General features: G+C 34.8%; 1 protein-coding gene across 1 annotated transcript in view; it reads right to left on the bottom strand.

The window, feature by feature from the left end:
- Nucleotides 1–456: 456 nt before the first annotated feature.
- Pex3 (peroxisomal biogenesis factor 3) overlaps nt 457–18,281 on the bottom strand; it is a 41,692-nt gene continuing 23,867 nt past the window's right edge. Inside the window, exons 9-12 of the mRNA XM_047557993.1 lie at nt 16,571–16,641; nt 13,486–13,608; nt 11,555–11,651; nt 457–1,327 (exon numbers count right to left, since the gene is read on the bottom strand). Coding sequence (XP_047413949.1) covers nt 1,244–1,327; nt 11,555–11,651; nt 13,486–13,608; nt 16,571–16,641 — 375 coding nt within the window. The 3' untranslated portion in view covers nt 457–1,243. The remainder of the gene's footprint in view (nt 1,328–11,554; nt 11,652–13,485; nt 13,609–16,570; nt 16,642–18,281) is intronic.

Here is an 18,281-nt window from a genome sequence, read left to right on the forward strand (position 1 = left end):
CGTTATGTTAGAGGGCCATAAATGATGTTATTTAAAATTATCTATTATTGAAAATATAGGGGCTGGGGTTGTGGTTCAGTGGTGGAGTGCTTGCTTCACATGTGAGGCACTGGGTTTGATCCTCAGCACCACATAAAAAAAATAGAATATGGTATTGCGTCCATCTACAACTAAAAAAATTTAAAAAGAAAATATATCTGATACACTAAGAATACATAATGATTCATTTATTTCTGCCATAATTCCCCTTCTAAATTCAGAACTATAAACTTACTAGAGACAATGTGTTCATTTGTTTTTCAGAAGATAATGCTATTTATTTTTTTCTGAACAAGTTAAAGTAAACTAACTATATTAGCAGTGAAAATGAACCCTAAAATGAGCATGCTCTTGCTCTTCCAAAATAACAGTAAAAACACTAAGGAACAAATAATGGCAGTAAAATATTAACAAAACTATGTTTTATTAAAATAGTTTATTGCAATAAGATTCATTGTACTCAAAATCATTACAAAGTAACTTATTAAAATTATTTACATACAAATTAATAAAATTATGCAGTTAATAATACCTGTGAGTAGAACAGCATCAACACAATTTGAGCCTGTGAATCAATATGTAACCTTCTAAGGCTTGTTAACATAGCCTTAGAAAATATTGCAAAGAAATAGCAAAGAAAAAAAATAGCTAATCATAGTTGTTAAAATTCACTGATTTCCTTAAGAAGAAAAGCCCTCCACCAAGGAATATATGAAACAATTTATTCCTTTGAAGGGTAACTGGAGAAAAGTTTGATTTACTCTCGGTTACTTCAGAGTCCAAGGAACTGTATGATTAAACAGCACATTTTCCAAACTTCATAACATTTTAGGCTTATTTCCTGAACAAATTTTTCCTCCATATTAATGCCAAAGTACATAGCATTTCATAGTTTATATAAAAGTATTTACATTAGTTTTAGTCAGTTTGGATCAAACATCCCTGATGTAATAAACTAGGAACAATTCTTATATTTGCATTGTGTATACATTTAGATATGCCTGCAAAAATTGGTCTGTTGATGAATTTAAAAAAATATATTAAGATGCCAAATAAATCTATTTCATTATGAAATGAAGACTTTGATTAAGAATATATTTTTATTAGGCATTTTGTAACAAATTGTCACTCTAGGTATAGTTGATTAACTCGGTGTATTTTTAAAAGTAAATGAATCCCACTGTAGTTTTTCCTGAAGCAAAAATCATTTCTCCAATTGCTGAGGGGTACTAAAAGCTTCATACACATTAGCAGCAAAGTCTTTCACTTGCTCCATCATCAACAGATCCTAGCAAAGAGAAGAATGTAACATTACAACCTGTAAAAAGTATAGGTAATTTGAATTCATTTCTGCAATAAAGCAATAAATTTGGCTCTAAGTTTTGTGATAGTTAAAGCCAAGAAGTTTACCATTCAAGGAAAGGAATATTTTTTCTTGAATAAATCCTAGAAAATATTTGTTATATGAAATATGGTGTGCAAGTATTCAAGTGTAATTTAGGGAAAAAAAAGTCCCATTTAGTCTTTGTCTAAATTTAAATGTATGTCAGGTACTATTGAATAAATGATTACAATAATAAAGTTATAAGACTGAAGTTGCTGTTTGCTGGAAGCTGACATAACATGGTTGAGGTATATTTCTAGATAATCTAACACACAATGTGTATATTTAGTAGGTGCGTATTTTATATACACACACATACAAACTAACTATTTACACGTTAGAGCAAAGGTTCTTAACCTCAGGGGTTTGTGAATATAAAGATAAAGAAAAAATACCTTTATGTTTTTTTATTAACCTCTAACTCAAAATCTAGCATTTCCTTCAAATATGAACACAGGCAACAAAACACAAGGATGTACACATTTGTCATCAATAGAAACCACATGCATTTTTACATTTTACATTATATAAGTTACTAGACTTCTACATCTTGACATTTAATGCTTAGAGCAGCAATATTGCTATATAATAAATTAGATTTTAAAAGGTATTTTGAAAACTGTATAGAATTGGTCACCCTTAAAACCTTGCATGAAAGTTTTTTAAAAAGCATTTTTGCTGCCTGCATTTGTAGACATGATTCTAAGAAGGGGTCCATTCCAAGTTAAAGCCCCTGAAAGTGTCAAAGACACAGGTAGTGAACTAGCCTTTGTGTTCTCTCCCGAGTACTAGGAAACCCAAGTGCACTTTAGGCAAGTGCTGATCTCAATTAGTTCGTGGTTAAATTCTCCCACTAGTTTCAACTATTCAGTCTGGATGTTCAATGAAACTGTTTTAGATCAATATTTCTTAAACCAGGATTTACAGACATGCTTTCAGGGCCCAAGAATTTGAGAGGGAATTTTGTGTTTTAATTTCTATGAAACTCTAAAAGAAAACTCACACATTGGATCATTTGGAAGATCAGTGTATACTAGAATTTAGGTCTTTTGTATTTTTATGTTCTTATTGGCTCCAAGTAACAGTACTTTGAGTCTTATGAGTAAATAAGAAAAGTACAGAGGTAATGAGAAAAGAACAGGCAAATTCTTTCAAATGAGGGCCAATTCATATACCAGTAACTCACAGGATACAAATGAAGGTTTCAGAATAGTTAAATTAGACAAAAAAGTGCCCAGCAAGTCAGGTGAAGAAGCAGATTGAATGCCCACAAACATGAATGGTAGCAGACAGGGCCATGTTCACTTTGGAACAATGAATTAGTAGCCAATGGCTATATTTAGTAAGGTGTGTTTGTTGTAGTTTAGATAAAAATTTTAATGAAAAAATGTGTCTTGCTTTTTGAGTTATGAAAAATTTCTAGGATCCAAGATGGCGGACTGGAGGGTGACTGCATCTCCATCCCTCCAGAACCCAGGATTCAAGAAGGGGAGTCATTGAGAGACTTGGACTGAAATAGAGCCAAGGGGTGAGTCTCCCCTACCGGGTGAAGCTTGGCCTGGGCGGCAGGCCCGGATAGGAGCGGCTTATCAGCAGGACAGGGCAGGGCAGTTAGAGTCTTCCCCAGGTAGCCTGGCACTCTGGCGGTGGGCTCCTCCCACACGGCCAGCTTCTCGGAGCAGGCCACCCAGTGGGAGCCTTTCTGCGCAGAACCAGCTCCAAGTCCCGCCAGCGGCGAGCTCTGGCCCGCAGGCAACTTCAGGGGCCAGGACAGGGCAGCCAGGGACTTCCCCAAGCAGCCCGGCTCCCTCCGGCGGGAGGCACCTTTCAAGGTTAGCTTCTCGGAGCAGACAGCCCAGTGAGAGCCTTTCCGCACAGAGCCAGCTCCAAGCCCTGGAACCAGTGGCGGGCAAGGGGCAGCTTTCTTTGGAAGCACTGCATTATCAAGTTCCTCCAAGACTTCTGACTACTGAAGGCTGGGAGGGGTGATACACTGGAAATCTACAGGGATACTATAAACCAATAGAGGAAATCTGCAATATCTCAGAGTCCCACTGACATCTGACCAATATGAGAAAACAAGGGAAGAAAATGTCCCAAACAAACCTAGATACTATATCAATAAAACCCAATGACAGCACAGCAGAAGAAATGTCAGAAAGGGAGTTCAGAATGTACATAATTAAAACAATCAGGGAAGCAAATGAGGAGATGAAAGAGCAAATGCAGGCATTGAAGGAGGAGATGAAAGAGCAAATGCAGGCATTAAATGATCGCACCAATCAACAGTTAAAAGAGCAAAGACGGGAAGCAGGAGATCATTTCAATAAAGAGTTAGAGATACTGAAAAAAAAAAAAAAAACAGAAATCCTTGAAATGAAGGAAACAATAAACCAAGTTAAAAACTCCATAGAAAGCATAACCAAGAGGATAGAACACCTGGAAGACAGAACCTCAGACACTGAAGACAAAATATTTAATCTTGAAAACAAAGTTGAACAAACAGAGAAGATGGTAAGAAATCATGAACAGAATCTAAAAGAATTATGGGATATCATGAAAAGGCCAAATTTAAGAATTATTGGGATTGAGGAAGGCTTAGAGAAATAAACCAAAGGAATGAACAATCTATTCAATGAAGTAATATCAGAAAATTTCCCAAATCTCAAAAATGAAATGGAAAACCAAATATAAGAGGCTTATAGGACTCCAAATATACAAAATTACAACAGACCCACACCAAGGCACATTATTATGAAAATACCTAACATACAAAATAAAGACAGACTTCTAAAGGCCACGAGAGAAAAGAATCAAATTACATTCAGGGGGAAACCAATAAGAATATCAGCAGATTTTTCAATCCAGACCCTAAAAGCTAGAAGGGCCTGGAACAACATTTACCAAGCCCTGAAAGAAAACGGATGCCAACCAAGAATCTTATACCCAGCAAAACTTACTTTCAGATTTGATGACGAAATAAGATCCTTCCATGATAAACAAAAGCTAAAGGAATTTACAAAAAGAAACTCAGCATTACAGAACATTCTCAGCAAAATATTCCATGAGGAAGAGATGAAAAACAACAACAGTTTTTTTCATTGATTTTCAACAATGCAAATCAGCAACAGGAGGAACTAGCCTAAAGGAATAGCCAAATAAAGGAGAAACCAAATCATGTCAAAAAACAAAAATGAGTCAAATGACTGGGAATACAAATCCTATCACAATAATAACCGTGAGTGTTAATGGCCTGAACTCATCAATCAAAAGACATAGACTGGCAGATTGGATTAAAAAGAAAAACCCAACAATATGCTGCCTGCAAGAGACTCATCTCATAGAAAGAGATATCCATAGACTAAAGGTGAAAGGATGGGAAAAAACATACCATGCACACGGACACAGCAAAAAAGCTGGAGTATCCATCCTCATTTCAGATAATGTGGAATTCAAGCCAAAACTAATCAGAAGGGATAAAGAAGGACAATACATACTGCTTAAGGGAAGCATAAATCAGCAAGACATAACAATCATAAATATCTATGCCCCGAACATTGGCTCATCCATGTACGTCAAACAAATCCTTCTCAATTCCAGAAATCAAATAGACCACAACACAATAATACTAGGCGATTTTAACACACCTCTCTCACCACTGGATAGATCTTCCAAACAAAAATTGAATAAAGAAACCACAGATCACAATAACACAATCAACAATTTAGACTTAACGGACATATATAGAATATACCATCCAACAAAGAACAAATACACTTTCTTCTCAGCAGCACATGGATCCTTCTCTAAAATAGACCATATTTTATGCCACAAGCTACTGTTAGCAAATACAAGAAGATAGAGATACTACCTTGTACTCTATCAGACCATAATGGATTGAAATTAGAAATAAATGACAGAATAAAAAACAGAAACTTCTCTAATACCTGGAGATTAAATAATACACTATTATATGATGAATGGATAACAGAAGACATCAGGAGGGAAATAAAAAAATTCTTAGAAGTAAACGAGAACAAAGACACATCATATCAAAATCTCTGGGACACTATGAAAGCAGAACTTAGAGGAAGATTTATTTCATGGGGTGCATTCAACAAAAGAAGTAGAAATCAACAAATAAACGACTTAACACTACAGCTCAAAGCACTAGAAAAAGAAGAGCAGACCAACACCAAAAGTAGTAGAAGACAGGAAATAGTTAAAATCAGAGCCGAAATCAACGAAATTGAAACAAAAGAAACAATCGGAAAAATTAACAAAATAAATAGTTGGTTCTTTGAAAAAATAAACAAAATTGATAAACCCTTAGCCACACTAACAAAGAGAAAGAGGGAGAAAACTCAAATTACTAAAATTTGGAATGAACAAGGAAATATCACAACAGACACAAGTGAAATACAAAACATAATTAGAAGTTATTTTGAAAACCTATACTCCAACAAAACAGAAAACCTTGAAGACATCAACAAGTTTCTAGAGACATATGAATTACCTAAACTGAACGAGGAGGACATACACAACTTAAATAAATGAATTTCAAGCAATGAAATAGAAGAGGTCATCAAAAGCCTGCCAACAAAGAAAAGTCCAGGACCAGATGGGTTCTCAGCCGAGTTCTACAAAACCTTTAAAGAAGAGCTCATTCCAATACTCCTCAAAGTATTCCATGAAATAGAAGAGGAGGGAACCCTCCCAAACTCATTCTGTGAAGCCAATATCACCCTGATACCTAAACCAGACAGAGACACATCAAGGAAAGAAAATTTCAGACCAATATCCTTAATGAACACTGACGCAAAAATTCCCAACAAAATTTTAACAAATCGCATACAAAAATATATTAGAAAGATAGTGCACCACGATCAAGTGGGTTTTATCCCAGGGATGCAAGGTTGGTTCAACATCAGGAAATCAATAAATGTCATTCACCATATCGACAGACCTAAAGTTAAGAATCACATGATTATTTCAATAGATGCAGAAAAAGCATTCGATAAAATACAGCATCCCTTCATGCTCAAAACACTAGAAAAAATTGGGGTAGTGGGAACATTCCTTAACATTGTAAAGGCCATCTATGCTAAGCCCATGGCCAATATCATTCTAATTGGTGAAAAACTGAAAGAATTCCCCCTAAAAAATGGAACAAGGTAGGGATGCCCTCTTTCACCACTTCTATTTAACATCGTCTTTGAAACTCTAGCCAGAGCAATTAGACAGACCAAAGAAATTAAAGGGATATGAATTGGAAGAGAAGAACTCAAACTATCCCTGTTCGCTGATGACATGATTATATATTTAAAGGAACCTGGAAATTCCACCAGAAAACTTTTAGAACTCATAAGTGAATTCAGTAAAGTAGCAGGTTACAAGATCAATGCTCATAAATCCAATGCATTTTTATACATAAGTGATGAATCTTCAGAAAGAGAAATTAGGAAAACAACCCCATTCACAACAGCATCGAAAAAAATAAAATACTTGGGAATCAATCTCACAAAAGAGGTGAAAGACCTCTACAATGAGAACTACCGAACACTAAAGAAAGAAATTAAAGAAAACCTTAGAAGATGGGAAGATCTCCCATGTTCTTGGATAGGTAGAATTAATATTGTCAAAATGGCCATACTACCTAAAGTGCTATACAGATTCAATGCAATTCCAATTAAAATCCCAATGATGTACCTTACAGAAAGAGAGCAAGCAATTATGAAATTCATCTGGAAGAATAAAAAACCCAGAATAGCTAAAGCAATCCTCAGTAAAAAGAGTGAAGCAGGGGGTATCGCACTACCAGATCTTCAACTCTATTACAAAGCAATAGTAACAAAAACGGCATGGTATTGGTACCAAAATAGACAGGTAGATCAATGGTACAGAATAGAGGACATGGACACAAACCCAAATAAATACAATTTTCTCATACTAGACAAAGGGGCCAAAAATATGCAATGGAGTAAAGATAGCCTCTTCAACAAATAGTGCTGGGAAAACTGGAAAACCATATGTAACAGAATGAAATTAAACCCCTATCTGTCACCCTGCACAAAACTCAACTTAAAGTGGATCAAGTACCTCGGAATCAGACCAGAAACCCTGTATCTTACAGAAGAAAAAGTAGGTCCAAATCTTCAACTTGTTGGCTTAGGATCAGACTTCCTCAACAGGACTCCCATAGCACAAGAAATAAAAGCAAGAATCAACAACTGGGATAGATTCAAACTAAAAAGCTTTCTCTCAGCAAAGGAAACTATCAGTAATGTGAAAAGAGAGCCTACAGAGTGGGAGAATATCTTTGCCACTCATACTTCAGATAGAGCGCTAATTTCCAGAATCTATAAAGATCTCAAAAAACTCTACACCAAGAATACAAATAATCCAATCAACAAATGGGCTAAGGAAATGAACAGACACTTCACAGAAGAAGATGTACAAGCAATCAACAGATGTATGAAAAAATGTTCAACATCTCTAGTAATAAGAGAAATGCAAATCAAAACTACCCTAAGATTCCATCTCACCCCAATTAGAATGGCTATTATCAAGAACACAAGCAACAATAGGTGTTGGCGAGGATGTGGGGAAAAAGGTATACTCATACATTGCTGGTGGGGTTGCAAATTAGTCACTCTGGAAAGCAGTATGGAGATTCCTCAGAAAGCTTGGAATGGAAACACCATTTGACCCAGCTATCCCACTCCTTGGCCTATACTCAAAGGACTTAAAATCAGCATACTACACAGCCACATCAATGTTCATTGCTGCTCAATTCACCATAGTCAGATTGTGGAACTAACCTAGATGCCCTTCAGTTGATGAATGGATAAAGAAACTGTGGCATATATATACAATAGAATATTACTCCACCATGAAGAATGAGAAAATTATGGGATTTGCAGGCAAATGGATGAAACTGGAGAATATCATGCTAAGTGAGATAAGCCAATCTCAAAAAACTAAAGGCTGAATGATCTCGCTGATAAGCGGATGAGGACATATAATGGGGGGGTGGGAGGGGTTAGCGTTAGGGTTAGGGTTTGGTTTAGGGTTTGGGATAAGGAGGGTGGTAAGAATGGAGGAAGGAAGGACTGTATAGAGGGAAAAGAGGGGTGGGAGGGGTGGGGGGAAGGGAAAAAATAATAACAGAATGAATCAAAAAAAAAAAAAACAGCAAAAGCTATTCTTGGAATTTATATCTGATGACAACGATTATGTTTACCCTAAACAAGTTCAGATAGCACTAATGGTAATAAAATAATAGAATATTTTGAGAAAGGAAAAAAAATTTCTAAAGTTTAAGAAGTTTATATAGTTTTTTTACTTAAATATCAAAACAATTTAAACACTGGTAAACTGATTGTTTTTTAATCTTGGAAGAGGTATATCAATAAGTTTGAGAAATACTTAACACTGTGGTGCAAAGCAGTCACAAACAATACGTGAACCAAAGAACATGGCTGTCATCCAATAGAACAAAAGTAGGTGGTTGGCCAGATTTGACTCAAAGTTTACAGATAGCAGACCCCAGCTCTATTATACAGGGTTGGTTCAGACTGTGTGATGGTTTGGATGTAATGTGTCCCCCAAAGGCTCATTGTAAGACAATGCAAGAAGGTTCAGAGGAGAAATGATTGCATTATGAGACCCTTAACCCAATCATTGAATGAATCCCCTGATGGGGTTAACTGAGTGGTAACTGAAGGAAGACAGGTTGTGGCTGGAGGAGGTGGGCCATTAAGAGCATTCCTTTGGGGTATATATTTTGTATCTGGCAAGTGGAGTGTCTCTCTTTGCTTCCTGATCATCATGTGAGCCATTCCCTCTGCCACACTCTTCTGCCCATGACATTCACGTTCAGCTTTACTTCAAACCCTGAGGAATGAAGCCCACTGGCTATGGATTGAGATCTATGAAACTGTGAGCCCCAAATAAACTTTTCCTCCACTAAAATTGTTCTTGTCAGGTATTTTAGTCAAATAACAAAAAAATAAAACAACAAAAAAAATGACAGATTATAAATGTTCTTTTCTTATGTTATTTGGAAGCAATCTGTCTCCTTATGTTATTTGAATACAGCATAGAAAAACTAGTTTTCTTAATTGTTTTCCGATTTTGTCCAATTTCCTACCTTTCCCAGCTATATTATCATCCTAATATCTTCTACCACAGGAATCAGCAAAGTATGGCCTACAGGTCATGACCTCACATGACAGACTGCAGTCAAAAGGCAGGTGCAATAAAAATATTGTTTAAAATTATCTTCAAGCTATGTGTATAAGATGCATATGAAACATAAATGAATTTTGTGCTTAGACTTAGGTCCCATCCCTAGGATATCTCATTTTGTATATGCAAATATTCCAAAATCCAAAAACTATTTAAAATCCAAACCACTCACTCTGGTCCCAAGCATTTCAGATAAGAAATAATCTGTGTCTGGTCCTTTACGGAGTTTGCCAACCCCTGTCCTGCAGCATTCTCACAAGAGTATCTTATATATACCTTTTTGACTGAAGTAGTAGCAATAATTTGAAAGTATTAATTTTAAGTACATTAACATTCTAATCAAGGCAAACACTTTATGGAAAATAAATGGAAATAAAAGCATAGGAGATCACTTGGTATTTTAACTCAAATTATACTTTTAAAAAAGAAGGTGGAAGCCTTTTAAATCGATGGTCAAATATATAAACAAAATCAATGTCCAGTCACACTGAAAAATGATATTAAACACTAATATTAATCTTATTAGATTGGAACCCTTTGTTTTTATTATTAATTGTGCAGAATTTATTTATTGTTTTGGTCCTAGGGCTTGAACACAAGGGTGCTTAACCACTAAGCCACATTCCTAGTCCTTTATACTTTATTTTGAGACAGTATCTCACTAAGTTGCTTAGGGCTTCACTAAGCTGCTGAGGCTGGCTTTGAGTTTGTGATCCTCTTGCTTCAGCCTCCCAGGCTGCTGAGATTACAGCTGTGCACCACTGTGCCCAGCTAATTATACAGAATTAAAATGTAGTACATAAAATTACTTAGGTTATTAAGGCTGATGATGATGTTTTATACTTGGTTGTATTTCCCATTTATTGATCAAAATGAATGGCCTACTGGTCACACTAGAAACTTCAATAGAAAGCTGAGAAAGGTAAAGTTAAGCTTTAACTGCCAGAAGTTGCAATTTTTTTTCTCACCCAGATACAAGTGAAGCTTAAATTCAGTAAAATGTGATCAGCTTTATTCACTATTTCTTCTGCAATGTGAATGCTCAGCTCTTGTGGGTTAAGCAGATGACATTGCTCTCATGACACTCCTGGGAAAGGAATAAATAATGGCTCTCAGCCTTGGTGCTCTTCACCTCCCCATGACTGCGAAGTCTTCACAGGAGATGGACTAAATTGTCGGAGACACACAATGTACATGTATCAAATTATTCTGTCTGATAAATTTGTACAACGCTAATGGATAAAATAATAAGAAAATAAAGTTTCCTACAAATGACATTATGAAGGTGCCACCTTTACCCTTAGGATTACTGCAGCAGTTTGCAACTGAGGTATATTATAAATAATTTTTTCCTTATAATTCAGTTCCTAAATTTGCAAATGATTCAATTATGTAGATACAAATTATCCTTTTAATAACATCAGTTTTATTCAATGCATTCCTAAGAAAAAAGATGAGAGCTATGGGTTGACTAGTGAAAAATTTAAATAACTCGTCGTTTGTGCAGCTTTTAGTGAGCAGACTGATGCACTATTAGCAGTTGTATTTTATTAATTACTAAAATGCTTCTCCATGAAATTTCTTTGAGTTTTTTGCAAACTCTGAGGAACAGCTTCATGCAAACCACTAATGCTATGCAAATTCAACTGACCCCTGGAATATATCAGGCAGTCCAACAGGTGTTGAACTCCCAACCTTATAAATGTTTTGAGACACATTATTACTCTCATGGAACATTCTACCACACTCTACATGTGATTCCAGGTTTTGTGTTATTCTGAACCTATATTACAGCAGAGAAGGTAATTTTATGTTAGAAAACATGACTATATCATGAAAACAGTTCATGTTCAATAATACCCCCCCCAATTTTTTTCTTACCTGAACAAAATGACTAGGTGTTTCACTGCAAACTGTGTGGATCTGTCCATTTACTATTGGAATTATCTTAGCTAAAGGCAGGCTGACACTGGAAAGACTGAAAAAAACCATTATAGTGATTATTTTCTGAAATCACCTCATAGTCATTTAACATTTTAATTAAAAAGTAATATTCAGTCATTGAAGAAGAGGTACAGAAATGTATCAAAAGAAAAAAATCCAAGCATAATTCTACCACCTAGAAATGACAACTATAATTGAATTCATGGATAGTTTTTCTAGTGATTTTTACACATAGTTATGCTTTCTGTGTTTTTTAACACAAAACTCTAATTCCTTGAAGATATTGTTTTTAACTTTTTGTTATGAGCATTTTTCTCTTTTAAAAATTACTAAAGTTTTAGTCTGATTTTTTTTTAATGATTGCATGGTAATCCATCCTCTAGCTGTGAGAATATTCATCATTAGTTCCCTAAAGTTGGGGGCATTTAAGTATTTGCCTTGGTTTTCTTAATATAAATAATACTGTATAAACATGGTCAAAGGGCATTACTGCTTTTAAGATTTGGGTGTAAACTGCCAAATACCCTCTGCTTCCTCAGTAGTGTATGAATAGTCTTGCTCCATCAGGCTGGCTTTCCATGTTGAGTACTATTATTATTATTATTGAATTTTTATATGTCTGAAAAGTGAAAATGTTATAAGTTAGGTCTGTATTTCTTTTAATTACTATCAACGTTGAATGTTTTTTGCCCCTATTCTGAACTACACCATTATCTATCTGGCAGTATAAGTAGGAAACCTGAGCATTATTCTTGGTACCTCCTTCTGATGATATTCAGTCCCTCCATAATCCTAAACATTCCTTCCTTTTCCTTTCTCCTCCACTCTCCTCCCATCTCTTCCCCCTATGCTGGGGATTGAACCCAGGGCCTGTTTCTGGAATTTATATGCGGTTAATTTAGCTAGTCTTTTATGTATATTATTTTAAAAAGTAACACTTTATATGTTCTACAGGAAAAGCAAATTCATTGCTCTACTTTTTCAATAATTTCTTGAATAGTCTCAGCCCAGTATTTGTCCAGATCACCTATATTATCATTTTTCAGGGCTTACTATTAACAAAGCAACATCCTCCAATCCTCAAGGGGGTTTAGTAGTATTTGACTAAGTCTATAGGTTAATTTTAGGAGAATAATTTTATAATTTTTAATTGATTCTCTTGGGTTTCTAAGTTTAAAATCATGTCACCTTCATTTAACAATAGTCATTCCTCTCCCTTTCCAAAACTGATATTATATTAAAAGATTACATGAATTTAACTTAGAAAATCAAGAGTCAATTAACAGTTTATTAGAATAGTAAGATACTTGTCTATTTTGAAGATAAATGTATTTAAAAAAACCAATGGCTTTCCTCAATTTGGTCTCCAAACATGGGTCTTTTCTCAGCCTTACTATATTAGTTAGAATAAAAGAATAATGCTGAATAACTATATCAATACTGACCATCGTTAGATTGTTTCTGAATGTAAGAAATCATTCTCTGGTGTTTTACTATTAAATATATTTTCTCTTGATTTCAAATTTTCTTTTACTATATAAAAATGCTTTTTTGTTTATAGTAAGAAGTTTTATCAATAATAAATGTTGCTTTATTGAATGCCTTTTTAGCAACACTGATGATGTTCTTTTGTCCTATTAATTTATTAATGTTATAGTTTATTGTAAAAGCTTTACTAATGTTTTGACCCTCTTTTCATTCTTAAAACAAAACTAATTTGGTCCTAGTGTTGCAGAATAATTGAAATTCTGGGCTCTGATATTTGACAAATTTATTCTCTAAGATTCCAACTGGAACAAAAAATAAACATTTGAAGTATAATTTTTGAGAGCATTCATTTGTATAACACCTTTTTTATGCCATCTTACCTATTCATGGAGTTGCCATGTTGCAGGTCCTGTTCAGTAGGTCGAAAGAACTCAGCCATGTTGTCTAGAAGTCTACTAAAACCTCGGTTTAAACAGGTATTCAAAACTGTACTAAAATCTGGACTACATAAAATAAGAAGTATATGTTACTTTTTAGATTCTCAATGGAAAAGGAAACAAATTCAATAGTTTGTGGCTATCTTTAAAAGCCACCAACATTTCTAGTTACAATCTAGTCTTTGCAGTCAGAAACATTAAAAATTTATCAAGGAGCCAATCTTTAAAAATAGGCATAAAAATGAGATTATTATTTAGCACAACACAATAAAAATATTCATTTCACTAGATTTTTTATTAGTACTTTATATAACATTTAAAAAAAAATACCAATACTAGTATTACTTCTCTCAAGGAAACTTTTGAATCCTTCCATAGTCACACATTATTGGTTTGCTTTACTACAGCATTAGAACTCAATTGAGGTAGGAAATATTATCATGTACAGATGAAGAACAAGATACTTGAAGAATGAAGAAACTCCCCCAAAGGTATGCAATTAGTGAACAGGGGAGCTCACAAATCCAGGCCTTTTTAATCTTAATTCAGGCTCCTTTCATTACATGGATTTCAGATCTTACCAAATTCTGATATAAAGAATACTACACAAGGATACTGTCAAAGTTAGAAAATGCCTAGTGAAGTATCAATTTCTTAATCAGAGTGTACATGTATGTGTGTATATCTATCAACTTGTCCTGTTTCTTCTCTTTTTTAAAAAGCATTTTACAACTTTAATGTGTTAAGCTTTGATACCATAAATTTCATTCATTTTAAATGTACAAAGTCACTGATTTTTCACAAATTTACATGTTTTGCAACTATCACTACAATCCAATTTTAGATCATTTTTTCTCACCTTTTTTGTCCAGTTGCAGACAATCCCATCTGACCCCAGGTCCCAGGTAACCACTAATTTACTTTTTGTCTCTACAGTTTTCAGGATATTTCATGGAAACAGAGTCATAGGAAATGTGGTCTTTTGTATCTGTCTTCTCTCACTTAGCATGATGGTTTTTTATTTTTCATTTTTTGCAGTAGTGGGGATCAAACCCCAGGGTATTTTACCATGGAGCTATGTCACTAGCCCTTTTTATTTTTTATTTTGAGACAGTTTTGCTAAGTTGTTGAGGCTGGTCTGGGATTTGCAATCCCCCTTCCTCAGCCCCCCAAATTGATGGGATCACAAGTACACAAGTGTGCGTGGCCTCGCCATGCCTGGCCAGCATGATGTTCTTCAGGTTCATCTACCTTGTGGCATGTATCGATAGTTTGTTCCTTTTTGTTGCTAAGTAGAATTCCATTGTATGAATATATCACATTCTGTATTCACATTTATCAGTACATGGACATCTGGATTGTTTCCACTTTTGTCCACTTCAAATAGTGCTGTTATGAAATTTCATAAGTTTTTGTGTGGACATATGTTTTTAACTTTCCTTCAGTAGATAGCCAGGAGTGAACTGCTTGGTTGAGTAGTAAATTTAACTTTTCTCTCAAAGGGAATATGATAGGAATAAAAGAAGAGAAACAAAATGATCAAGGGGACAGAAATTCAAGAAATGAAAACTGAAGAAAAGGTTATCATCTAGCCTGTATGTTATTACAAGGATTAAATGATTTAGGAGGTATAAAGGAGCATAGTACAGTGCTTGGAGCATGAGTCCTCAAAAATGTTAATTTTTATTTTTATTCTGATTAGATTGGATCATATGGGCAATGAAAGAAATGAGAATAGCTTTTTAAATAACTGACCTTGCTTCCTGTTCCACACAGAATAAGCAATGAGAACTTCCACATACTTGTCCTACCACATCTACCAACTTACATGCCTTTGTGCCTATCCCTAGCTATCTCTCACTGGCTCCTTAAACCAATCCCTTAGAAAAAAAATTTTACTGACACATATTTTTACAAATATATGGAATGTAGTACAATTCAATAATGTATACAATGTTTATGATGATCAAATCTGGGTGATTAGCAACCCTTTTATAGTATACTGAATTCCATTCTTTTTTCTATTTGAGGTTCTTTGTTCTTAAAGTACTCTACTTTCCTACACCAATTTCTCCCTCTTCTATCACTTTAGGTCAGTTAAGTAAATATTTATTGAGTATAGATTACATGCAAGGCACTGTTCTAAGAGTTGAGTAAACATTGGTGAACTAAAAAGATACAAATTTCTAATCTCACAGAGTTTGTCTACTAGAACCTGTGCTTAAAAATATACTTCAAAAACAAAACCAAGGTTGAACTGCTAGTTAGTAAAAGAGCCAACCTCGAATCCAGATAATATGGTCTTCTAATGGCATTGCCTGGTGCTTTTTTCATTTTTAATACTTTGACTTTTTGAGTGATTCAAATAATCATACTAAATTTAGGGAAGAAGTGAACTTTTTTTTTCAGTCAAAGTTTTTAGGAATAGTAGAGTCTATCTAACAGGTTTAGGGTGGGCGAGCAGTCCTTAAGGTAGAGTGTAAGTGAGTATGTGTGTGTGTGTGTGTGTGTGTGTGTGTGTACAAGCATATGCAGGCATGAATGTAAACCTGAATGCTAGCTGGAGTTGGCCACTGCTGGCTTGCAAGAACAACTCATTCCACTTCCTCAACGTGGCATTCAGTGACTTCAAGTTGACAGCCTGATCTACTGTGGCTACAATTTTAATTTCTGGTGTTTTTATTTTATTCCTTTTCTTTGGCATAGTTAGTTGTCAGACATTTTCTATTATAGGTGAGGTATACCAAGATTACCCTGAAAAGCATTTTCAGAATATACCTTCTAGCCTCTCAATCAGTATATCATAAGGACCTATAGTCCAAGGAAGTGGGTAGCCAAGGTGGGTATGTTTAAAAAGAAATCCCTCCAGTTTGGGTAGGAAATCCTACCTGAAGGCAAGAAAACAGCTGCAAAGTTTAATTTTAACACAAAATTATATTGAATATGGTGTTCAGGAAAAATTTTAAAAATGATCTTACATACATTCAAAATACAAGCCCATTTTCCCTGTTACATGCAGTCTACATACCTTTCCAACATGTCTCTAGTTTCATTGAGAAGTTTAATAGTAGTAATGTCTTTGGAAGAAAGTCCACAGGCCTATAAAATTAAAATGCCATATTTCAGAATTTCATATGCTACCTTGGTTTCATGAAGAAACTAATCACATTCACAGACTCAAGAGTTCAGGAAATCTAAAAGTCTATGTTACATCGATGATCAAAAAAAAAATCCACCAAACTCAAAACACCTATAATAGTTTACACAGGTAATAGTATTTAGAACACAAGTCAAAGTATACTTTGTAAAGTTAACTTGGCCCTTCTTGGATAAATTTCTGGCATATATAGACAATGAAAAATAGGCTGAGATTGCAGAGGCTTGGGAATTTTTTTTCCTCTTTCACCATTAAGAAATTTTATCAGGATAGGTGTGTGTGTTTTTTATCAGGCTATCCTGAGGCTCTGTGTGGTTTTTCAATCTGAAGTTTCAGGTTTTCATTCAACTCAGTAAGATTTAGTCCATCATTCTGCTCTTCACATGTTCCTTTTAATCATTTTCTTTTTAGTTCCACTGTTAAATTTTAAAATTTAGAAATTGTTTTATAGGTCCAGAAAGTTTTTAGAATTCTCTTGTGTCTTCTTGAGACTATTCTGTAAGTTAGTTTTCCAAGGTTTCTTTCATTCATTCTGTCTCATTTGTTTTACTCAGTTTAGCCTCTCTACTTCAAATCACAGGTCTCCCTTAAATGGACTGCAACTTTTTAAAAAAATTGCTCATGAATATCATGTCTCTTAGCACTCAAACAGGTCATCTTTGGGGTCTCTAAGGGAAGGCAAAACCTACAGGCAATGAAATTACAGCACTGTAGTCTACAGTACCTTCACACTGAAGTAAGGCATAGAGGCCTCTATTTTGAGGTTTTTTGGTTAGTGAGAGTTATTCTTCCAATTGCAAAGAATTGGTTTAATCTAGCTTTTGCAAGAAAAACTACTAATTTAAAAATGAGCTACATAATCTACAATCTTAGGCGTTTTTATTGTTCCTAATCAACGAATAACTTTTATATAAGATCTGCTCAGGACACAACGGCATGTAGCAAAACCACAGTTGATAATTGCTAAATGGGGCTTTGTTTCTCAACTGGATGACAACAACTTCCTTCAGGTCATTTCCTGCTAGCCTTATTTATTTTATTTTACTTTTCACTATTGGGGATTTAACCCAGGAGTGCTCCACCACTGAGCTACATCTCCAGCCCTTTTTAGTTTTTATTTTGAGATAAGGTCCTAGTAAGTTGCTGAAACTGGCCTTGAACTTGCCATCCTCCTGCCTCAGATTCTGGAGTAGCTGAGATGATAGGTGTACAACACCAAGCCTGGCTGCCTTTGGTTATTTTTAAAAGAAAATTTGAATGTACAACTGGATTCATTAAAATTTAAGTTTCTTTGTCTGAAAATTGAAGTTTAGACTCCTTAGCTTGTCATGCAAAGCTTTGCATTATCTTGTCCCTACGTGATCTTGCTCTAGATTCTACCTGATCTTATAGAAATAGCTCTAACCACACTAATTGAATTTGTCTTTTCAATTCCCCGTGAAATGAACATGTCTTCCTTATTTTCTATCTGCAGCATATACCATAGTGTCTGTCACATAAATATTACTCAAAAAATTTGCTGAATATCTAATATTACATGTGATTCTAACTAGAAATTAGCTGTATTTACAATGTTTTCTAA

Source organism: Sciurus carolinensis, chromosome 7 (assembly GCF_902686445.1).
Source record: "Sciurus carolinensis chromosome 7, mSciCar1.2, whole genome shotgun sequence".
In the NCBI taxonomy this organism is placed as follows: Eukaryota; Metazoa; Chordata; class Mammalia; order Rodentia; family Sciuridae; genus Sciurus; species Sciurus carolinensis.